The 25,358-nt window shown below is 40.8% G+C and overlaps 1 protein-coding gene across 4 annotated transcripts in view; it reads left to right on the top strand.

Moving 5' to 3' along the window:
- Window positions 1-25,358, top strand: part of npnta (nephronectin a) — a 42,514-nt gene that overhangs the window by 10,289 nt on the left and 6,867 nt on the right. The window contains exons 3-10 of one of the 4 annotated variants that reach the window (XM_068321941.1): window positions 3,985-4,035; window positions 7,710-7,802; window positions 11,438-11,527; window positions 16,239-16,358; window positions 17,578-17,697; window positions 18,997-19,131; window positions 21,374-21,496; window positions 22,838-23,230. In XM_068321941.1, coding sequence (XP_068178042.1) covers window positions 3,985-4,035; window positions 7,710-7,802; window positions 11,438-11,527; window positions 16,239-16,358; window positions 17,578-17,697; window positions 18,997-19,131; window positions 21,374-21,496; window positions 22,838-23,230 — 1,125 coding nt within the window. The remainder of the gene's footprint in view (window positions 1-3,984; window positions 4,036-7,709; window positions 7,803-11,437; window positions 11,528-16,238; window positions 16,359-17,577; window positions 17,698-18,996; window positions 19,132-21,373; window positions 21,497-22,837; window positions 23,231-25,358) is intronic. The other 3 variants (XM_068321942.1, XM_068321943.1, XM_068321945.1) reach the window with 3 other exon arrangements.

Raw genomic sequence — 25,358 nt, 5'->3', positions numbered from 1 at the left:
TGCAATTTTTTCCCTTGATGGTGAAGTGCAGTACAGAATGTCTTTCAAGTTCATGACCCCAGTTTTGTATTCCTTTTGCTAAATCAACTAGAGATCTTTTAGAGACAAGTCTGTTATTTATCTACCTAATATGATGATTTTATTCATGCAAAACATTTGGAATCAGAAAAACTATTTAGTGCCAGGAGTTTAAGGAGCAGACCTTGACATGCATCTTTAGGAGCATCGATTTCCTGTTGTCAATAGTGGGCCTCTACATTTTGCCAAGGCCTTGACACTTGAACTACCCAATCTGAGAAGGAATGATTTAGGCCAAAACACAGCTGGTTCTCTCAGAAAGCTCAAGTGTATTATTTGATCGTATTTGTTTAAATGTAGAGCCAGACTCTGCAGTAATCCTGGCAGGAGTCAGCTGTCTCCATGCCCAATACTTCCTCGAGCATCTCTGCTGGGCTCTCAGCCTTTACAGCTTCTCATGTTGAAAAAAAAGAAAAGAAAAAAACAAAGAATTTAAAGTAGAATAGATGTGTGTTTTGGATGAGGATAAGAAAGAAGAACTTTATTATCACAGACGCTTGGATTACCCACTTAAAACCCAAACATTAATGAAAAGTTCCCCAACACATGCCGTTGCACCGTCGCAGTTCCATGAGGCCAAACTTTCATTGTTTTAACCTCTAGGACTGAAACGTGACGATACATCATACGTGACATTTATTTAACAACTAATTACAGCACAGTTGTGTGACATCAATCACTTGACCAGCCAAACAGCAGTGTGCCGACATGTTTTCTTTGTTGTTCTGGAGTCCCACATGTTCCCAGCTGAGCCAGAAACCAGCGAATGCTGGGCCTATCTTCCGTGTCAAGGTGGTAGAGCTAGGGAAGTTTCATTCCACCGCTTCCTCAAAAAACACCATATCTGGTCCATGAGTCACATCACTGGAAGGTTGCCTGGCTTAATGCTTCCACATGCTCCTGATTGGGTGCAAGGCTCAAACCTTTCTCATGAGACATTTGGTATTCCGTAGTTCTTTTGAGATGTTAATTAAAACCTTTTATGTACCTTTGTTTGCGTGTGAAAGGATGTCTCCATCACAGACCGTTGCAATGTATTTTTGGTCATAGAAACTATTAGACTGGAGTGAATATAGTTTCTCAGATGAGGAGCTCAGCAATCCATTGGTGCAGCTTTTCTCAAAGAATGAGAAATTTAATAGGTCAGGCTAGATTTTGTCTTAAAGCTCCTAAAGTTAAAGAACAGATGAGAGAAGACTCAGAAAGACTAAGAGTCAGAGAAACTTAAATCTATGGTCTGAGGAAGACGGTGTAGCGGCAAGGCGTTACAGGTGATTACAGTCAGATTGGGTGAGAGGTGTCAGCAGAGGAAGAAAGGAAAGGAAATGGAGCAGCTGGAGAAAGAAACAAGGCTTTAGATTTATAGGAAACTAAATCTCCACCTTTAACGTTCTCAGAGCCCATCCAGCAGCCAGAGCCACACTTGAAGCTGCTCGTTCCAGCCAGTTGCTATCACGAACATTTCGCTGCCAAAAGCAGAATTTGGAACATTTGTTCAATGGTTTTACCACTAATTGGATTTTCAGGATAATACACATTGCAATAATCATGCTGAAAATACTTCCTTTTTTTTTTTGCCTAAGCCACTGTGCATGAAGATGGGCAGCCGTCTGATCAACAGGTTGATCCCGTTGGCTGGTGTTATTATGCAAATGCAAGATGTGAGAAGCAGTGAAACAGACATGGAGATTGTAATTGGAGGCTATTTTAAATCATATTAGATGTTCCAAAAAATGTTGAAAATCACATACACAGATTGATATGAATATTTTAATTACTGACTAAAGACATCATGATTATGTCTAAGCGTTAGTCTGAATTTAGTTGGTAATGGACAAATCTGCACCTCTCTTCTAGTGTCAGTGTCATACATGTATCAGGTGGGGAAGTGAGGTTGTAAAGGGTGTGGTCTAGATCAGAGATCAATTCATGTTTTCTTCTCTTTGTATCTGTAATCAGTCTTTATCTAGGTTTAATCCGTTAATAGCTAAGAATGGCTTTAGAGATAATAATGGATTAGATTTTCTTTCTTAAATCTTCCATAAAGATTTAAAGTCAAGCTCAAATAAAATTATTCTTTAACTCCTTTAAATCATACACAGTGCCCCTACTTAAGAATGGCTGACAGAATTTATGATAAATAATGTTTCTGCGAAAGAACACATGGAGTGTTCTTATATAAGCTTTAAGCAAATTCATCTTATAATAACATGACATTTAATAAACCTTCTATTTGTCATACATAGAGTTTATGTTGGCGGGATGCTTCTGGAGTGTTGTCTGGGGCTCAGGTCTCATAAATAAGCTATCAAACATATAGACAACTTTTAGATGTCGTTAGATGCTCTGATTTTGTCCATTTTGGCGATACAGAGATCTGCTGGTCTGCATTTGTATCAACATTCACTTGAAGTTGCACAAAAATCCAAAAATGTGAGTTTCTAGGAGGTACACTTATCTGTCCTTTGAAACAATCAAAAAACATTACATTTCTCCTTTTCGCTGCTTTGTTGTCCTTAATGCTTTGTTGTCCTCCTCTTAATACGCCAACTCGCTCGCTCAATATCCACCTCTGCTCTGTCGAGTCGGGGAGGAGGGTTGAACCTGCAAACTGAATTCTGCACTGACATTTTATGAAACAACTCATGTATAGACCCATTTGGATCTGCTCAAAATGTAATGGGTGCTTTGTGGCCCATTCTTTATCCATCAAATTCATGAAAATTGGGCCATAATGCTGCTGACAAATAGACAACCAGAAAAAACAACTAAAGCAGACATAAGTATGGCCGCACTGATGGAGGTAATAACACATTAACAATCAGGTCTTGTCTAGAAACACAGGTTTTATTTCTTTAAAGTGAAACCCACCGCAGGATTGAAAGACCTGACAGATCGTGCTTCCAAAAACTTGTCATTTCATGTCTCAGATGGTTTTGACTGATTTTCCATTAACTTGTCTGTGAAAATCTGGGAGAAAGACACATTATTTTCTCTTCATTGTTAGAGAACTCGGTTTAAGATCTCTATTTTAAGTAGATCACACAGTATAATTTCTTCAGACGTCCCGCTGGATTTTACAAATCCACTGAGACTGAGATTAATGTGATTGAGTGCAGCCTTTGTTTCAGCAAATGGCACGGACAGGATTAAGGAAGGACTTTTGAATTTGTAATTTGAGCTAACAAGTGCGCACTGAAAGCAGAAAAGTGATATCTCTGTTTAACTAAATCACTTTATCAGGATTGTCTGCGTGGTTTCCTTGTCGACTCCACTTCCTTTCATGATCACTGGGTTGTTAAGACTCCCCTCAAAATGTGCCTTTTCATCCTGTTTGAGCTAATAATGCGAAAACAAAATTGGAAACTCATGCTTTAAAAAAAGAACTGTGTGCAGAAATAAAAGAAACATGCCCAAGAAGACATGACACAATTCAGATATCTCATTAAAAATAATTACTTCACAGCTGGGTAGCTGTAGCGTTTGATTTTACATTGAAGGAACCAAGAAGATGATCTCATTGGATAATACTGGTGGGATTTTCATCTTTTAGGGCAGTTTTAGGGAGCTATAATTTTACAGCACGTAAGGAAAATGGGTCTGCTCACTTCCATTTACAAGAGAGTGATAAGGAGTAGCCTATGTAGTTCACATTTGCTGGAATAAGAGAACATCCCTGGAGACTGCTACTTCTTGAATCCTCAAAACTCAATTGTAAATGATTTCAAAATCTACAGCTGGGATTATGTGTGACTCCAGAATGTGTGCATGATTTTTTGTTTTCATATCTTTTTTTTTCAGGAATGTTGGCTGTGCCCTCTAACATCATGTTCCTTTTTTTTTATTTGTCTCTCAAAGACTTAGCAATACCTGCATCCTGTGTTTGTTTGGCTATTTGTTTTGCAGCTCTCTTCGCCTTAACTCACAGACTAGCCGGGATAAGATGCCAACCCCAAGGTTAGCTCCATATGTTTCTTGAATTAATCTTGATAGACATGTTTTGCTGGGGGCACATCCTCTGAATCCTGCCCCCCCCCTCAACAATGCTAACACCTCGTGTCACTCGGCAGGGGCCATCTTTGTCCCTCTGGCCTCAGATCTAAGCAAACAGCTTAAACTCTGCGGACCTGATTTCACCTGAAGCAACATCAAACTTTAATTATTTTAAAGTTCTCCAGCGTCTCATTACGATTCAACGGCTCCACTGGTTCAGCCTTCAGAATATTAATGAAAACCTTGAAGCTGAAATCTATGAAGTCTTAATTAATCCATCAGTAACATCTATCTGTATGGTCAGACCAGGAGCTGAGTATTAACTCTGGTCGGACATGCCCTATATATGTGACCAGATAGTCATTTTGATCTAGTCAGTCAGGTGGAGAATACTGATGTCATCATACTTTATGGCTTAACTCAATAAAATGTTCATTACAACATTACCAGTTTGACATTTCCATCATGTGTAATTGCCACTGAGGGAAAACACATTTAACACCAGGTGCTAAATGATCCGCCTCCAATACGTCAAACACTCAGAATATTCTCCTTCTTTGTGTTTCATTGGTATCAACTGAATAATTTTGGGTGACGAGCAGCCAGGCTGACAATTTACCAATTTTTTAAATCATCACCTTGGGTTTTTGGCTGCTTGTTTGGCACTTTAAAGGCCAAACATTGATTTCATTGATTAGAAAAATCAATTAGCAAATCAACTGATGATGAATCCACACAAGGTTATTTCAAGGTAATTACTTTGTCGATTCTGAGATGATGCAACTTGTCATTAAGGAAATGATAATGAGTGTCCCCATTTTGGTTTGATTAAATATTGATCCATGCAGTATAAAAATAAGGTGGTCACGATATCTACATCAATGAAAAATAGTATTTTCCTTAATTTTTTACTATGGGCATCCAACGGTCACTGGATCAAACGAATACCCATCTGAGGTAGCGGCGTGCTGATTTTAACAGAGTGAAAGTGTGTCATCGCTCGGCATGTTCTGATGGTGTTCGTGGAACGCGGGTTATACTCGCTATGGTCGGCCTTCCAGATGGCGTGACCATTTTTAGACTCCATGTCTGCTGCAGTTAATGAACACTGGACATTTCCCACAGGGTAAAAATACCCTCAGTGGCAAAGCCCACCTCTGGACCTGCAAATCAGATCCTCCTCCATGTTGGAAGAGAAACAAAAAGAACTCCACAGGCTCATGTCGCTGGCCTCTCCAAGGGCAGTCACAATACTTCCTTTCATTTGATTACATAGCCTCATAAAGTTGAATGACTGTGGAGATTTTATCGACTCCACTTCCAGAATTCATCACATACCGCCGAGCCTTTGATTTTAGCATGGACGGTGTTATACATGGAAACCTGAGCACTCAAAGTTGCTTTTTATACTTCGTCCTGCTGCACGGCGAGCTGAATGTGTTTGAGAGGAAATTTCAATGCCTCCTACTCCTTTAGGTTTATCAGATGTCACTCAGTCTGTTTCAAAGCTGCTTTCACTTTGTTTGGGGCATTTGAGATACTAAGTGATAGATAGGGTATATATTATATACATGATTCTGACTAAATTATAGATATATATGGAATTATAAAGTAAAGTATATCTCAATGCACAGCTGCAGCACATAATCATCAAGGCCTTTCAAAACCCCATCAGATATTATAAGACTGTGTGTGCATACTGTTCATCACATGCTTGCTAAATCACATTGCATTCGGAGTTTACGGGAGTCTGCATGAAATAAATCTCGCATTATTTCAGTTCAAGCTCATCTAAATATGTTATGTGAGAAAATTTGGTCAAGATTGGAGTGGAGGAATGGTTCAGAGAGCCAAGAAATGTCGATTCTCCACACATTTATCTGCAGTGTGAAGCTTTTTGGCTTAGTCCATCAAATGTTTAATGAACACTGAAGATGGTGTTCCCTTTTAAACTCTGAGACAAATGTTAGCTTTCCAGAAACTGAGTTCAAGCCCTAATCACTTCAGATACAGCTGTTTCACAAACACAAAACGGTTACGAATCCAAAGGGGAAATCAGATGTGATTCATGGAAAGTAACGTGTAGTGTTCAGCGTCGTCCAAAGTACCCACATTGATTTGGTAGTCGTTTATTATAAAGTATTACAGACAGGTTTCGACCAGCAAATAAACCTCAGATCTGCCTTTGTCGGCCAGAACGTTTCCTGATCTTTACCTCAGCATATATGCAACTCACGAACAAGCACAGACATATAAAGCAGAGCACAAAACACAATCAAATATGAAAATCAATAAAGTACAAATGAGAACAGAATCTCTCTCCAGGAAACAACTGGTCAGTTGCAATGTGGATAGGACACATTTTATCTTATTTTAAAGCCCAAATAGAACTGTCCTCAATAAGATCAAGAGCTAAAATGAAGCCACGGTCCCCCTGAAAAATGTCTCCTTTGTCATATTTGATTTTGTTTTGTCAATTTGCAGCATTTCTCCTGAACGCGTCCCTAATTCACTTTGATTCTGTCTCTTTGGGTTTGTTTTCTTTGAGTGAAGCGCGCCGAGCTCTCAGGGACAGTTCAAATCATTTTTTGGAACTATTCTTCTAATTGTCATGCTGATAAACCCAAAGGTAAAGCGTGTCTTGAAGAGGGAATATGGTAGGATGGGTTTTTAAATTTAATATCCAGGCAGTGCAGTAAACTCCATAGCTTTATCGCCCAAAAATAAAACTGCCGTCATTCCTTTTCAGACGCAGGAAACACACCAGGATAAATCCACTTTCCTTCTTTGTTTCTCTCTCTCTCTCTCTTTCACTCTCTCTCTCTTTCTCTCTCTCACACACACACATACACACGCAGGCTGCTTCTCTTCACCACAGTCATAATTAAGTCCTCTGATTGCACTGCATTATGGCAAAATTAATGAAGCTTTTAATGAAAATTAGTCACATGTTGCCGAGGTCCAGCGAATCAGATGTGCGTAAGTGTGCACTAAGCATCGTCAGATAAGCAAGGTAAGCCTCCAGCTTCTGACACAGAGTCAGTGGAGCTGTGCAGCTGCAGCGATTACCACTTCTTTGCACACACCCAAAATATCAGCACCCTGTAGGATCTGTAGGGTAGCTCCATCGAGGCACTAATTACCATCTACTGTTTTGGTGCACTAATTGTTTCGGCTGCAGTCTAAGGGGAATATTTTTTTTTGGCTTTGTTAATCCTCATTGGTTGGATGCCTGTGTAAATATCCATGTATTTTTAAAACTAGGAAGCTCAAAGCTTTTCCTGGATACTTGAAGCTCAGCCGTATCATTTAACTTATGCAGCTTGAAATGATCAAATATCAGCAAAGGCAATAAAACTTTTCCAATATCCACCTCTTTTCAATGTGAAGGAAAAGAAATGACAATAGTGGTTTGCTGAAAATGTCTACTCCATTAGCATCCGTCAATGATAATAGCACTGTCACAAAAGGAGAAGGGAACAAACACATTTCCTACGTCAATGAGTCATATTGGTGTCTTATTGCTGTAATGTGGAGTAAACAGATAATTTATTGACAGGTCAATAAGCAGTGAAAATAAATGCTTTGCTTTGCTGCACTGATGTTCCTCTTCCAATCTGAATCCCACCCCTGAATAGCCCTGTGTCAAGCTGGCTGTAAGCATGGAGACTGCGTGGGACCCAATAAATGCAAATGCCACCCCGGCTTCACCGGCAAGACCTGCAATCAAGGTGAGCTCCCATCTGGAACAATCTGAAAACAAAGCTGTTACTTTTCATTGGCGACCAACTTTTCTTTGTTTGTCTCAGACCACTGATGTTGAAATGAGCACCACAAAAAAAAAAAAAAAAAAGTGGGAAAGTCAGAATGTATGTGTGGTCCGTCTGATCACCCGTGACTCAAAAGCTGAAGCGACACAGACATCTGCTGACACGCTCCTGCCCTGAGCGCCGCCGGTATATTCATGTTGCCCCTCAGTGGAGGAGCTGGTTTGTTAGCAGTCGGGAATTATGAAGGGGGAGGTGGTGGAGAGTAAGAAGGAAAGAAGGAGAGAGGCAGAGAGCTGATTTGGCTCGAAAGAAAGCAAGAGGTTAGACCGTGTTGAATGATCCCAGGAGTGGATGCACTCCTGCGAAGATAACATCTCAATTACTAACCTGAGATAACTTGGCTCATTGGAGGGCAACGCTATTTAAATGTGTGTGAGTGTGCATGTGTGTGTGTGTGTGTGTGTGTTTGTGTGTGTGTGTGTGTGTGTGTGTGTGTGTGTGTGTGTGTGTGTGCGTGTGTGTCCCTGTCTCAGCCGAAGTGCATTTTTCTTCACTGACTGCCAAATTTCAATTTGGTGAAAAGTGTTAAAACTTAAAGGATGATGTGCATCCAACAACTTGAAAATACTTGTGGAATTCACGCCCTAAGACAGGAATAGGATAGTCTGTAATTAAAAACAAGGGTTGGGGTGTTGGACTCGGGAAGTTGGTGGGGGGGTAGAGGTGTTGAAATCCTTCCCGGAATGTTCCAAATGACTCATCCTGCATTTTGAGGCTCTAGGTGGCTCCTGTCTGCCCGGCAAGACGGGTGCACTTTGTCTTAATCTCCAACAAAAGGGGAGAAGAGAAAGGATCAGCATCCCACAGCCAATGACAATAGACCCTAGTGCCAAACATTCAGACCGACTTACCAGATAAATGTGATTCCAAGACCTGTCAAGATGAGACTGTACTTTCAATTGTGTATTGAACACCCCCCCACCCCCCATTTGTCCAATAAGCTGTAGCTGTTTTCACGGCACTTGCCATTTTCCTCAGTGTTGAGTGACAGGTTTGTCCTTTCAGCCCATTTAGGTGGAGATAACCTTGGATTCTGTTTTGAGCTGGCACAAGCTATTGAAATCAATTTAATTATTCAAAAGACATAGATTACTTTCCCTCATTTAAATGCAGACCCAGTTAAACATTGATTTGAGGTTTACTATTGATATGCCAGGCGGATGGTTTTTTTTTTTTTTGAAGTATTCTGATATCCTGCCTGAAGGAAACGCTGCATTTATCTGGAGGCTGAGTGAAATGATTCACCCAGAGCTGCTTCCCACACCACACAGCAAAAAAAAAAAAAAAAAAATCAGTTCATTTTATTCATTGGAAGTTAAGTTAAACATTTCTAATTTTCAGACCAATTTTGAGCCTTTTCCTGAGAAATTGGAAGCACTGCATTAAAATGCCGCTGAGAATGTAAGTGGTACTAAAATGGTAATAAGAGGAATCAGTTAACGCCTTCAAGCCTCTACCTCACTGAGTAGCACTGGCTCCACTCACATATTTGGTTTTCTAATAGTTAAAAACTACCTGGTACCCGGTGCTACCTTTTTGGCACTGCCTCAAAAAGGACCAGACATTTGCGGACAGCTGATTGGTCAGAGGGAAATCTGAATCTTAACTGCTTTGTTGCGTCATCCACATCCTGCACAACACAAACCGAAAGCTGCTTTAGAAACCACTGTGACGGGGATGTGCAGACGCTCCTGTCTCTCATAGCTGATGAGGGGATCACTGGAGTCGTGTGTGGCCATTTTGCATGGTGTTGCTGTCGCTATGACGATTAGCTACACAACAGAATCTTCTAATGGAAAAAAAAAGAACCCTATACCAAAGCTGAGTTTTGTCAATTAGATTCAGGAAAACATTTACAAGCCACAGAGCAAGCGTCAGCAGAATCCTGGATATGTTTTCCCATGTGAAACTGGTTTAAGGGATTAGTAAGCAATTCATGTTTTTTTTGTGCCAACTCTTTTCACTTGATAAAAAAGTTTTAATTTGTATTAATTTGTCTTCCATAGCTTTTTCTAGTTAGAAGACCCTCAATATCCGAAATGGATATCATCAAAATATCGTTGAAATTAGTCTGATTATTACAAGCTGATAAGCAGCCAACCCTCAAGAATAATAAGCACTGCAATGAAAATTTCCTATTATTTTCTGAAAGTACTTCACCTTCTCGGTGGAGGAGAATTACGTCTGTCATACAACACGATGATGACAAATGAGTGTGCGCTCTCTATGCAAATAAACTCAATAAAGTGATAATCTGTTTGACAGCACACTCCTTCTGTTGATCCAGTTGTTTTTAATAAGATGATTATTCCGTTCAGGTAGATTAAATTACGAGTCGTTGACCTGCTGGAAAGACATTATTAAAAGATTTTTCAGGAGTGTTGTCTCAGACATCAGAAGCTTTACAGCTGCACTGCTTCCAGATGCTACTCACCACTTTGTCTTTCTGCCAACTATATAATTAATACCTGTTCAGGTGTGATGCATGTCTCATAGTATGATCGGACCACGAAAACAAGGTCTGTTAATAGAATATTAGCTAACATCTGGACCTTTCAGTATCTTATCAGCGAAGCCAGATAGCTGTCTTCTTAAACGCCACAATCTTCTCCTGTATTTAATTTAATCTTTTTGCTTGTTGGGGAAGACATTCTATCCTTCTCCTTTTATCGTCAAGGCTGTCAAACAGCTGCGAGTACTTAAAGTATTGCATGTATGTCATCACATTGTGTGTTTTTCTTCAATTATCAACTAATTACTCCACATCACTTTTTTTTTTTTTAAACTCTATGTTCTCTTTTATAACAAGGTCATTAATCGGGCACTGGAGCGATTTTTGACACACGCTGCCTTCTAGAAAGCAGGAAGCAGGAGCTGAAATAAAGTCAATAGAGCTGACTGTCTTATAACCTTTGCTTGATTCTAGCTTTAAATGGCACGAAAAACGAAATCATATTTGTAAAAGATGAATAGTTTGGGTAAGGAAAGAAAAGAAGAGATTGTTTGATATCAGTATGTGAAGGGTTCACAAAACGTTTAAATTACCGTAAATAATAAGAAATAGTTTGTCGTTCTATCACGGAATTCATTAATCACATGTGGAATTCTGAATCTGTGAGGTGTTGTAATTCTCTCAGCTCCTCAAGACAAAAAAAAAAAAAAAAAAAGGAATTCAGAAGAGAGAAGAGGGCAGGAGAAGAAGGGATGCAAACACACATCCTGTGTCTCCCATGTGCCCCAGATCTTCTAATCTGATGCTCAGCTCATGTCTGATTCCCACATGTGTAATCCTCTTTGCTGCATAGTGTTCCTCTTTACTTTTCCGGAATGTGGTGAGATCATAGGTGTTCTAATCCATTTGTTGCTGCTTTTCATTCTCACTACATCTCTGTTTCTCTCTTTATATATCTCTCTCCCTCTCTCTCTCTCCCTCTCTCTCTCTCTTCTTCTGTTCTTCTGCTCAAACTTATCTTCAATCAACCCACCCCCTCCCCAACTCTCCCCCATGCCCTCTAATCAATTGTCTTTTGATGAAGAACTGGGCTATTTAACCCCACCGCTGTGGGCCAGTCACCTTCCTTTCTTTCTTCCCGTGGACCATCAGCCGGCGGGAGGAGTGACGGAGGGTGAGATTCGTCGATCAAGCACCCCAAAGCAGTCTCTCTGCTTCCCGATCAGCAGTATATGCATGGTGTTGCACGGCGTGGACTGAGAGGGAGTGAATGTCACTCCCAACTATTCTGCTGCAGCTTCCTGTCCTCCCCCTGGCAGGAGAGACACCACCCACGGGCAGCTTCTCAGCAGAAATGCCAGCATGAATGCCAAGCATGTCACAATCTTTACCACCCTGCATCGACCTCTCTTCCTTTCACTTCTTTTTTTTTTCTTTTCCTAAAGGTCAGTTCCTCAGGACCAATGAACCATCATTATTTTTCCTCATTGCCCTGCAAATGTCTTCACCCTTATTCTCCTCCCTAGTTTCCTGAGCACCCGGAACAAAGAGGTCCTCCTTCAATTTAAAGCCATCATTGTCGTGGACTCAGCACTTATAATTCTCTATCGCCTGCCAGCACAAGGCCTTAAGTTCTAACCAAATGTTATCACCTTTAGAGACAAGCATATCCCCAAGAAAGAGCCCCAGCTAATCTCTCTGTCAGTGATAGAGGCGTGTCGGGAATGTAACACAGCATACCTCAGTGGAGCTGACCCACTAAATCACCCCTCTTTGCATCACTTCAATGTGTCTTAGCTGTCCATTTACCATACAGTGAACACCCCAGAGGGGAACTGGCCCTCCGTGATTGCTCTTTTTTTTTTCTTTTTTTTTTGTGCAATCCTGGAGTGGAGTCAAACTGTCAATCGGTGATCATGTCAGCCATCTCTCATTTTTTCCATCCCTTTTTGTTCTCTCTCTCTCTCTCTCTCTCCCTGTCTCTTCTTTTTCTGTCATTGTCTTGTCTCTTTTTTCTTTTTCTTTTTTTTTTTTTTGAGGGGAGGGTGGGGGCATGACTATGTCTTGTGTCAGGCATGTGCCGATGCTCACGGAGCTCTTTCTGTCTGAGAATGCAAACATTTCAATAATCCCTCATTTACATTTTTAAGCTGTTTTTCTTTTTCAGTGCAACAAGCAAGTAGAGACATGTTTCTCTGCCATGCTGACACAGAGCTACTATGGTTTCTATAATTGCAGTAATGAGGATGTCAGTTGTTTACTGTGGGGGGGAAAAATACAAGGAGGCAAGCGTGGTGGTCACCACCAATTAAAGAAGTGAAAGAGTGTGGTTGCTTGTGTGTGCAGGTGTGAATGTTGGAGAAAGAAACTGTTGTAGGGTTTGGGTTTGGACTATGACTATGTTGAGCAAGGTTTAGCTTTCTACTTGACATGACTGGACAAATTATTTTCATTTGGTTTCATTTGATAAAGAATTATGAAGCTTGAAGATGAATCCAGAAAGGCAGTCATTTTCACATTCATGGTGTGCACACCAACATTTGTGCAAATGCAGTCCAATTTGGGATGGGTAATGAGACAATTTGTGAAGTGCAATTTCAGTATTTATTTTGTCTTGACAGCTGCAAATTGAGAAAAAAAAATTGTCTGGCTTGTTGGTTTAGCTTAAAGAGGCGAATCTTTCACATCCAAAATTTGCATTTGCAACTTGCAAAATCCAAAAAATCTTATATGCATGTGGTCATTTTTTGGTATCTGCTCATGAATTCAAACATGACCTTTAGCATTTAGCTGGCTTGACAGCAGAGAAAAAAGTATTGGGGCATTTTGTCTAAACGTCTTTACTCTTCATTGAAAGCACCACTAGAATACTTCTTTAAATTGGCTGTCATGTAATGATTACAGTGCATTTAAAAAAAAAACAAAAAAACTGGAGCAAATACACTCAGAAGCAGTGACAGTCATGGAACTGGACGGAGAGGCTGGTGGTGAACTTGAGCTCAACAGATGCTAACGTTAATGAAGTGAGATCCGTGGACAGACACCCTGGGCATCTCTTTCATCTTCCATCCAAAGGAATCTAGGGTACACACTGAATGCAGGAGCTATGTGGCTTTTTTTTAAAAAATGCACTCTGCATACCTCCACAGAACTAAACGTGGTACTATTTACAATTCACCAGCCAAGATAAAAATGACCCACCATGTGCTGTATGGTTGAGATTGAATCTGTTTGTGATGCTGCTACTGTATCCCAGTGACAGAGGGAGGGGTCCCATATTATTAATATTCCTTGGAACCTGTGTGATCTTTCTAATGTGATGAACTCCTGTGTTTCCTTCAAGTTAGATTTCCACCTTTTGAGCCTGGTACTCCCAAGAAGAACCCAACTGATATCCCGCTGTCAAATCCATACAGGGGAATATCCATATTTGGTTTTCTTTTATCCCCAAAATTGATATTGGCAAATTCTTAATTCCAGTATGATCCAGGGTCAATGTCTGAGTGTGTTTTGATCTAATATGCAATATTTTTGTGGCCAGTGAAATTTTAGTTCCCATCACTATACATTGTGTTCATTACTATTTATGAGTAACCCTAACCCTAAACACTCTAACTCCCACCTAGGAACTACCACGATCACCTTTGGTACTGAAAAGCACGCAGTAGCCTCAAATTATCTGAACTATTAATAAACTGATCTTCAGAGTCAGCTTGAACGAGTATTTCAAACTTCATGCAGATTGAAATCGGCTTCACTCTGAAGAAATTCCAAGTGGTAACAAACACAACCATCAACCGACATCCCTCAATCAAACTTTCCATTCATCCTGTGGGAGGAGGAGGGAGCTTACAGAGAGTGCAAACGTAGCCACAGGGAGAACGTGTAAGCTTGGCACTGAAATGTCAAAGGTCAGGACTAAAACCCAAAACCTGCAGACCTGATCATCACACTCTTCTTGTTGCCTTTCTTGATTTTTCACTCCAGCACAATGTGGCTTGATTTGTATTATTAGCTTGTATTTGTAAAAATCCATGGGAGTAAGAAATAAATCTGAGTCATTCTACTGATCATGAAGTTAACGGCTGTGTGGAGGGAGATCTAAACATTCTAAACACTCCAGCAGAAGAATTAATACCATCCAGTCTCACTTCAGTTCAAGAGCAGTGACATCAGACCTTTTCTCTACAATGTAAATCTTCATCCTGAATATTCCACCCGGGAGGAAAATGGATTGAAGCCAAATGAAATGAAAGCTTTTCCTCTGTGTCATAGCAGCTTAACAGCTAATGTTTGATCTTTTTGTTTCTCAAAGTGTGGGTTCAGAGACAATCAAAAATGACTTACATGGGCTGCTAATTATTTGAATACTAAAATGTGCTTAAAATAGAACAGATAAGCTGCAAGAATTCTTAATTACAGTAATGAGAGTAATTAAGAACCGCAGTGTAATCAATATTCTATTGAATATGATGCACTCTGTGCATCTTATGTTTTAGCCTGGAGACGGGTCACATTTGACTGTTTCTGATCAGTAATGCCGTTTTACCATAATATCTGGCAGGAACTCTGAAGTGAATCTGGAACAAGCTTTGACCAACTGCCTCTGAGCTCAGAACACAACCTGAGATGTACAATATATGATGCAATGAAGATCAAACACCGAGCGCTTCCTCTGCGGTCACACCCTTTGTGACACAGGGAAATACTGTTTTCTTTATTTCTTCTTTATTTCCACTTTATAACAAGAATCTACAACAACATTATGTACCTTTCCTCTAGATGTGTTTGGATATCTAAGGGTAATACTGCAGATGTATCTAATAAGAGAGATGATGGCATTGTTCTATTTAAGTATTCCACTGAGATAGTATGCGTAATATAAAGATGCTGACGTAACCAGTGAGATATAAGCATTTTTAGTATTATTTGTTCCTCTTGTAAATTCAGCACTATACTGTTTTCTAAATGCCCAACTCTCATTAGTTTGTTTTGTGTAAATTAGGCCACTAGTTTCAACATTCAGTGCAGTCTATGACAAATAAACATGTTGTTTTTGAGCATCTATATACATTTTTGATGAAGGCCACTTCAGCTTGTTAAACAAGGGGAGTTCAGGTAAAGGTGAAACGAACCCTAATTGGCTCCCTGTTCCTGTCAGGAGTGTCAATAAGTCATCCTAGGGCCCCGCAGCTCAAATACCTCACAGGAATGAAGACATAATTAATGTAATTAGTTCTACCTGCGTCCTTCCTGCTATGATGTGTCAAAGTTTCTACCCTTATATATACAGTATATGTCTGAATGTCACACAGAGGACACACACCTTTCACAGGTAAAATTACTAACATTTATAGGAGCTGCTCCACTCACATAGAATGCTGGTTGTTGTTTTTTTTAAATTAATGTTATTAGTTACACATTTGCTTCTCTAGTCAGAGTATCCCCCATGAGAATGACCCAAGAAAATGACAGATCTCTCCCCCAGGAGCCGAGTTACACAGCATAATGCTCTAATCAGATTCCCATGGTTCATTTTGAGATTCCTCTACTTCAACACGTGATTAAAAAAAAGAAAAAGTAGAACTCTATGTAAGACTACTGGTTGGAGCAACTGCAAACCACTTGAACCAGTGGTGTGTCAAAGGATAAATTAGCATCTTTTATCACGTGCAGGTAATAGGTGGGTTGGCTGCTGACACTGTCTTCCTGTTGAACCATCAAAGAGGGAAGTTGCGGGCTTGCCAGAACATGGCAGCTCTTAACTTCCTTGAAGAAACCCTCTTCGTTCCCAAAAACACACACACACATACACACAGGTTTGACCTCTTCACCTCCACCTTTTTGCCCTCCGGTCCACTAATGCTGCTTCTCTCCGTCTGCAGACCTGAATGAGTGTGGGCTGAAGCCGAGGCCTTGTAAACACAGGTGCATGAACACTTATGGGAGTTACAAGTGTTACTGCCTCAACGGCTACATGCTGCTGCCTGACGGGACCTGTGGAAGTAAGTCTGTCTCTCTCTCTCTCTCTCACACACACACACACACACACACAGGCCTCTGGTATTGTCCGCAGTGGATTTACTGTTGAATGAAATATGGACATGTACATTCCAGATCTATATTTAACCAAGCTCACTCCCCTTTTTGCATCCGCAGCCTTTGTGTGCTGCTGAGAAGCCTGGGACCACGATGGCATTTGTATTATATTATGAAATACATGTTCCCACTACCTCTGACAGCAACCTGGCAGTCCTTTGATAGACTGTTTTCATTAAAGCCCCATGTTGATCTGTTTCATTACAGCTGTACCAATGTCAGAGGAACCCCTGCGAAGAACCCTAAGAGGGCTTAAATGAAAAAAATGTGAAAGGAAGACAATATTTAGACACTAGTGAATACACTTCTTATTAGTTGCCTAAAGGTATTCCATAGATGGGGTGTTGATGTCTGTACACGTCTCCATGTAAATTCTGTTTCCCCTTAGATAAGTATTTTTTGCTTGCTTTCCCACCCAAGTATGGCACGACGCCTGCTACCTCATTTTAATTACTTCTTTTTTTTATCCCAAGGTAATTTATCTTCCTCCCTTTTTTTCAAATAGGAATTGCTTATCACCTGAGGTAATCTCAAACACTTTTAGGTATGGCTGGGTAATGATGGCACGAAGTGCTCCGAACCCTCGCGTTTCTTCTTTTGTCCCTGACTACGACGTTGATCAATAGATCGCTGTAGTATTTAATCAGCCCGGCCCGCCTCAGTTATAAAAACAGTGCACCAAGATACCCACGACAAGCTGGAGTAACAGTGACAGCGGCGCTTTTAATTTCCTTTTTAGGGTCCGTCGGCATTGAGAGAGGCTTAACAAAATCTTTTCCATTATATGATTACTTTGGAGGGTCTTGATCTGTTCGGCACGGCTCAACAACAGAGGTGCTGCGCGCTGGCGCCTCGATAGGGTGGAGATGGATTATGAGGCTGTACTTTTAGGATAGGGTGAAAGTGGCTGAGGGAGGGTGGACGTATGAGCGCACAGCAACTGCACAGCACAGGAATCTAATAATGGCTCTGTGTGCGGTTCTGGTGTCTGCACCTCAGGGTCAGCTCGGCTAATATCAGAACTGGCCGCTGATACCGACTGGAGGATAAAGTGTGGAGCGGAAAGGAAAGTGAGAGTCAAAGCAGCATAAACTTCTCCCCTGTTGTTTTCCTTCTTTCCATCAGACGCTCGTACATGTGGCATGGCCAACTGCCAATATGGGTGCGAGGTGTTGAAAGGAGAGATCCGATGTCAGTGTCCGTCACCAGGGTTACAGCTGGCTCCGGACGGAAGGACCTGCATTGGTACGTCCCATTCTTTCTGTTTCAGCGCAGGCCTGACAACTGTTACCCCATGAACAGCAAAGCAACAAAGTTTGTTTTTGTCTGCTCCTCCCAGTGGTTATCATGTCTACTTGCTAAGGAAATAAAAGTGTTTCAGGACAGCAAGAAGCAATTTGGTGACTCAGACAAAACCTTTTATCCAGTGAGGCTGAAATTCATCCAAAAATATTTACCAGCGTGTCTCTTTTGTATTGATCCAAGTCATACTGCAGCTTCATTTCCACCTACTTCCAGCAGAAATTCAATAAAGGAGGGCCCACGCCCCTTCCCTGCTCATTACCCTCGCCTCCTTCCTGCAGATGGGTCGCTAACAGATGAAGGAGCAGCTGACGCAGTTAGCCCCTGTGAGGTTTAAAGCAGGCTGTCCCAGATGGATCGTTCCATGTCGCCTAATAGTCCCACTCAGCTAGGCAGGCTGGTTAATGGGGGAGTGGCCGTCAATAAAGACAAATGATGGAAGAGGGGAAGGAAGGTTGACTGCCACAGGTGTTTTGGCAGTTTAGTTGGATGTTTCCGGATCCCTCTGGAAGCTGCTGTTTTTATTGACCAGTTTTATGGAGAGTTTCAAATCATATTTACGACAGTGATTCTGTCACATTACCAGAGGTTTAGACGAAGGAGTTTGCATACATGCAGAGGCTTTTATTGGAACTCTTTTGTCTTAATGCTTCCCTTATTTGTCATTGCCGTAAAGATTTTTTGTAAGGATGCCTTGGTGGTCCAGATTTAATAAGATATTGTGTAATAATTCACCATAATTCAGTCATTCAACTGTTGGCTGAGGAGGCGATCTTTGACACTTTCCTTCCCATGCTTCATTTCCAGACTGGTAAAGGTGCTGCTGTGTTTCGAAGGTGCTTTTAAACGACAGTCCCCATGGCACATCGGTGCCTCAGCGCATTAAGATACAAATAATTTAATGGCTTAATGCTTTGAGCTTCTTAGCGCATAAATACTAACGGCCACATGCCAACAAAGGTTGTCGACAGAGACACTCGGAGTAGGTCTAAATAATAAACCAAGGTAATGTGCAGTGTGCTCTGCTCATTGAATAGAATACATAATACACTTTTTTTTTCCACCATAAAAGAATACTAACCAGGGAAAGTGAAAAAAAGTCTTCTGGTATGAATACAAAAATTTGCTTCATTTTTGACTAACTTTTTTGAATGTATCCTGTATGTAAAAAAAAAAAATCAATACAAATGTTCTAATTTTATTCTTCTTCTGCATAAAAGCCTGTGTTGTTCTCTCTGTCAGATGTGGATGAGTGCGCAACAGGAATAGCGGTGTGTCCCAGGTTCAGGAAATGCATCAATACCTTTGGTAGCTACATCTGCAAGTGTCACGAAGGCTTTGACCTGCAATACATCAACGGGAAATACCAATGCCTAGGTACTGTCACAAGGTCTCTGGGGTGAGGCTCTTACAGATAACACTTACAAAAAGGTCACGGATGTGCTGAGATATTATGACTTATGCCCTTTTTACACACACACACACACACACACACACACACACACACACACACACACACACACACAGTCGACACAGAATTGCACATGAAAACACATATTTTCACCGGTCGAGCCTCTTCTTCTTCTTCTTTTCCTTTCGACTTTTCCCTTCAGGGGTTGCCACAGCAAATCAATTGCCTCCATCTAACCCTGTCTTCTGCATCCTCTTCTCTCACAACAACTACCATCATGTCTTCCCTCATTACATCCATAAACCTCCTCTTTGGTCTTCCTCTAGGCCTCCTGTCTGGCAGTTCAAAACTCAGCATCCTCCTACCAATATATTCACTATCTCTCCTCTGGACATGTCCAAACCATCTCAGTCTGGTCTCTCTGACTTTATCTCCAAAACCTCTAACATGTGCTGTCCCTCTGATGTACTCATTCCTGATCCTATCCACCCTGGTCACTCCCAGAGAGAACCTCAGCATCTTCATCTCTGCTACCTCCAGCTCTGTCTCCTGTCTTTTCCTCAGTGACACTGTCTCTAGACCAAACAACATCGCTGGTCTCACCACAGTTTTGTACACCTTTCCTTTCATTTTAGCTGAAACTCTTCTATCACACATCACACCTGACACTTTTCTCCACCCATTCCATCCTACCTGTACACGCTTCTTCCCCTTTTTCAACACCAGTCGAGCGTGTGCATGTGTAATTTCAATCATTTTTAAATCCTGCTCATATTGGCAATGAATTTATGCAGCATAAGAAATGGGAAGCAGGAACATCACAGTACTTGTTTTATTCTAATTTATCTGAACAATACAGTCAAATCAAGTGTCTGTTTTACAAAGTTACAACCTCTTTAGTACAACCACGTTTCTTAACTGCTGCTTAGAGAGGAAACGTCGCCTCAGGAAACGCACCAAGGTTTCTACACTACATAGACAGTAACATCAGAAAACAATGATACCAGTAACAAAATAGGAACTGCAGTGAAGTACTAGTTTATGAGAACACTTAATCGACGCTGCTCTTCCTGTTATCATCCCATTTTGTTCAGATTTCTCCTCCACCAAGGAGGTGGATGTTTTCAGCCGTGTCTAGCGGGCGTTTGATAATCTATTATCTATTTTGGTGCTGACTCGGTTGAAGGGGTGTATCAAGGAGTTTATCTCCACATTCTATAACATTGATAGATTGGCTGTTTTCCTAATTTTGTGAATGGGTGGGGCACTGGCCACGCATGCCAGAATGATGTGAATGATTGTTCACACTGGCTGAGGTGTGCTCTTTACAGCAAGTTTTACATTCTTTTCATTTTTTTTTGCACACTATAGTGTGTCCCACTATGAGCATGTTATGCATTGTCCAATGCAAAGCTGCCACTAACTTATTATTGCCTCAGTTAATGAGGAACTACTACGATCAGAGATGCATCAGAAGCAGGACACCGTGTGGTCTCTCTGCTGTCTTGATAAAGTGTGATTCCACTTCAGTTGCTCCTGCTGAGATGCTGTATTGCTGCAATTAGACACATCCGGTTTGCAGAGCTCATTGAGCGCCAAGTCGTTCTTTCTCTGTTTAAAATACATCCCCACTTCAGATGATCAAGGTTGAAGGTGTTTTAGCTGTAGCTTCTTTTGAAAGCCATTTATTTGATGATTTGGATCAAGTGCCACCATAGTGGTGAGGCGACACTACTTCTGAACAGTCAAAAACTGAACAACTGATTTAGTGTTGAGATTTTGGACATTGAGTAGAATTATAAAACAAAACACTATATGACCCCTGCGATGATAAGTGGATGTAGACGAGACAATTACGATGGTCTACATGAAAATGTATAGATGGATTGCACACTATATGAAAAAGACCTCTTGTTAGGAAGAAGACTTGAATCAAACCAGTTCTTGGTTTCTTCATGTTTTTGAATTTTCAGTCTTCATACATGAATTCATTATTCAACTGAAAAAATGCTTCAAAGTCCTCTCCTAGCAGTTGAAGAGTGATCGCTGTTGCTCTCAAGTGCTTCCACTAATCATACTAATACTGTGAAATAGGAGTCCGCTTTGAGGTGGATGTAAAGCAATCAGCTTGTATAATATTCGGTAATGTCTGACGGGTTTTTTTCCGCCTCAGAATCTGACTATCATTACGTTTCTGTTATCTTTCAGATGTGAATGAGTGTTCTTTAGGTCGCAGCCACTGCAGCAGCGTCGCCACCTGCTACAACACGCCGGGCTCCTACAAGTGCAAATGCAAAGACGGCTACAGGGGGATGGGCCACGACTGCAGACGTAAGAAATGAGAACAAAACAAAAAACCCTGACCCAGAAGCATGCTTTCCCACAGAGGAACAGGGCCTCACACTTCTGTTTTCTTTGCCTTCTGTTTTGTGAAAAAAGGTAGGGAAAGCGAGAGAGTAGGGGGAATATCCAGACAAGTACTGAAATTCCTCTCTTTGTATTTGCTGTCAGTCATTACTTCTCATGCTGCTGCCTTAGCGTGTGTGCCCAGAGAGAGCCTCGACTCCAGTTTTGAAATTTGGTCATTTTAATCAGCCATTCCGTTGTCATCATGAGCCGTGACATATTGCTATTCCACGTGTTGTTGTTTTTTACCTGTTAACACTCAGTTCATTAGTCTTTCTGCCAGCATTTTTCACAGCAACTTAGGTGAAGAAGTAATTTATTCTCCACAGTTATTTAGTCACCTAACAGTCGTGACTGGTGTAATAGTCCACAGAGCAGAACGGATGCCTTCTGGCATAGTGCTCTGCAAATACTTCACTCTGTCACCTGCCCATAGGGTGAAGCCACAAGTGCTCTGGGAGTCAAGTTGCAATATCCTATTTGTGTGTCAAATATCAAAGTTGCCTGCAACCTGAGAAGGCAATAACTGAGCTCAAACCGCTTGCCTTTGTTCACCGGCATTCCTTACCCATGAAACCCACCGGACCCCCCCCTCCCCCACATCCTACCCCAACCCATCACCACATCGCACTCAACCCTCCATGTCTGTTGTTCCTGACTCAAACGATGTGTGGAGGAGCAGAGTAAATGGAGGTGTGGCTGTCATGGCACAAGCAGAGCAAAGGTGATCTCCAGGGCGCATCGGTAGCCTCTGTTAGCGCAGAGATCATTTTGCATACACGGGGCAGCTTTAGCCTGGCGTTGAGAGGCCCCCGGCTGCAAACACACAAAGAATCACTAATCAGGCCAGAGTACATCAACGGATAAAAAAAAAAAAATCCCCCCTTAGAAATCAAAATTAATTTTAGAAAATAACAAATCTACTCGATGAGATGTATCTTTTTGCGAATTAAGTGTTGCATAACAACACAACCATCCTCTTGTGTCTCTCTTTTTAACACTGATTTAGAGAAATGTGTTACTAATTGTTTTAAAAAGAGAAATGTGAACTTTAAGCTTTTTCTTCATCGGAATTTGAGGCACCAAATTTGTTTCAGGATGTTGACATTTAGTTAATAAGTAATTGGGAGAAGTCTCCAGAGATGAAATAAAGCACCTTTCCGCAAAAGTCAAGTCAATCTTTGCTCTTAATCTGCAATTCCACACCTCATCAGCTGTTAAATGCTCATATATTAGTGCTCTATCTGCATTCTCTAATTATTTCAGCCATTCCTAAGGTGATTATTGATCCAATGAGACCAGGGAAACTGCCTTCAAATCATCACAACTACATCCCTGACGTGGATCAGAGGAGGACCACCACCACCACCCGCCCACCCGTGACCCAAAAGAGAATCCTCATACCCATATCGACCACCACCACCACCACCACGAGAACCACACCTGTGACCACAACCAAAGCCCCTCTCCCGCCAAAGAGGGTCACCCCTCCTCCTCGTAAACCAGCGGTTTCCACCTGGAGGCCCCTTGTCCCAACCAGGAAGCCCTTCATCCCACCAAAGCCAGTTCCCCCTACTAGGCTTCCAGCACCATCACTGGTCACACCAGTGGACAACACCATCCAGAAGGAGGTCACCAAACAGAGAGGAGATGTACACAGTAAGAACTAAGTTTTTGTTTTTCGCTTTCCTTTTTCTTTTCTTTTATATATACTGTATATATCTCACAGTCATTCTTTCCTCTCCATTTTTCTATTGATTAACTTATTCAAATCGATATTTGAAGGGGTTGATCTTTTCATTTGTTTTGATCTTTTTTTTTCTCCACTGGCCTCATATTAAATCACAGCCTTGCATACAAATATTTCAATCAGGAGAGACAAGTTAATGAAAGGTTCAGAAATTGATGGACATACAGTATACTGGTGGTGGAGGCTGATGACTCTGCTGATAGTGCTTTGAGCTAACCCTAATATTATCAGTGATATATAGCTTCAAGTAAGTTCAGAAACTTACCAAACCTGCATTCATTCATTCATTCATTCATTCATTCATTCATTCATTCATTCATTCATTCATCAATGGGTGACGCTATCAGAATAACACACACATATTATCATTTCAGAAAGTTGTCACAGTTAAGATTTAACCATTAAAGTTAACCATTAAAGTGAAACATTACCTAGAGCATTTAGCAAGTCCAGGAACTATAGAGCATTGTTAGCGCGTCATTAGTGTCATGATACCTGCTACCTGACAAAACAAGTCCAACATTTACTCTTCTTGGCGCTGCTATATTCTGGTTCTGTTCCAGAGGGAAATGTCTAGCAGTGGAAATAACAAGACGCTGAAATGCTCCACACTTCAAGGTTTCACAACAATTCTTGGCCGTTTTCCTCTCTAAGGGCGTCCCTTGCGTGATGCATTAGCACATTCTAATTGTGTCGTGCTTTAATAGTAAACAGGAAGGACCGTTGGATGACAGGCTTTAGCACATATTTGTGGTACAGCTTGTCACCCAGTTCATGTTCTTCAGCTCTCAGGTTCCCAAACCAACCAACCAAATTTGTGTAAATTTTCATTACTTACTGCGAATGCTGAAAACTTGTCTTTATAATAATGCGTTTCACAATCTGCAACCTCAAGACGGGTCTTTACCTGACAGATGATGCTTGTTTTTTCAAATGATTTGTTTTTTTATTCAAACATATGGATATGCGAGAAGTGAGAAGCCATTTTATGCGTGCAGTTAATCTGCCAGCTTAACTGTATCACTGATTTAATGCTAAGCATTTGGAAAGGAATGTGAAGATGAATGTAAGGGCGAAAAAGAAATATGCTATACAAAAATGTATATATAATAAATAAAGCATTCACCAAGTAGTTTTTTTTTTTGCTTTATATTTAATGCTGTCATATAAAAAAAATCATGGTGATGAATATGTAAGTCCAACTTTATCCAACCTCATATTACAAGCTAAGAAATAATGCTTGTTTTCACAGGATGACAAATTTCAGTGTTGAAGAATATATTTCTCTCACTAATTATCTTTCTGGCATCTGTTAACAAACACACTGCTCCTCCGCCAGCCTGTTGTTTATCCACATGTCCCAGCATGCTCTCTGCCAGGCATGTATCTCTGATACCCATTTCACATCATCAGTCTTTGTTTAAATGAGATGATCTCAATTCAAACCAAATAACAGAACTCAGTCCCAAACGTTGGGGCGGTGAGAGGAGGGTGAGATAGTTTGGTTTTGCTCCAGCCAACACTGCTGCCGCCATGTTGCATCGCTTTGTTCTCACAGCCTTACGACAAAAACGGTCTCTTTTTACTTCTTTAATTTTTCAGAAGGGGTAGGTAAAGACTTAATTTTCAAAAAATGTGATTATACTGGCAATTTTTTCATGGTTCATGGTTTCAGGGCTAATACTGACAATCTCCAAAACCTGGTTACTCAATGCCATTAATAAAAGCCACAAAAATGTGTAATTATCATGCTGCTAACAAAACTCCTTTTCTGTTTTTGATCGTTGTAAATTATCAAGACAAATGTACCAAAAAGAGCAGCTCATTATTTTTCAGTATCCTTGTGGTCTCTTTGAACTGTAATTCCTTTATTAAATTTTGATTTATTTTTTTTCCAAAACAAACAAACATCATGTTGGCATAAATGCTCTTGAGTTCACTAAACAACTTAATACATTAATTAATTTGCATCTGAAAATAATAATTCCATAAATAAATGAAGGCACAACTGAATTCTGATAAAAACTGCAGCACTTT

The sequence above is a fragment of the Antennarius striatus genome, chromosome 8 (assembly GCF_040054535.1).
Source record: "Antennarius striatus isolate MH-2024 chromosome 8, ASM4005453v1, whole genome shotgun sequence".
Lineage (NCBI taxonomy): Eukaryota > Metazoa > Chordata > Actinopteri > Lophiiformes > Antennariidae > Antennarius > Antennarius striatus.
This window is presented reverse-complemented; position numbering and strand designations above follow the sequence as displayed.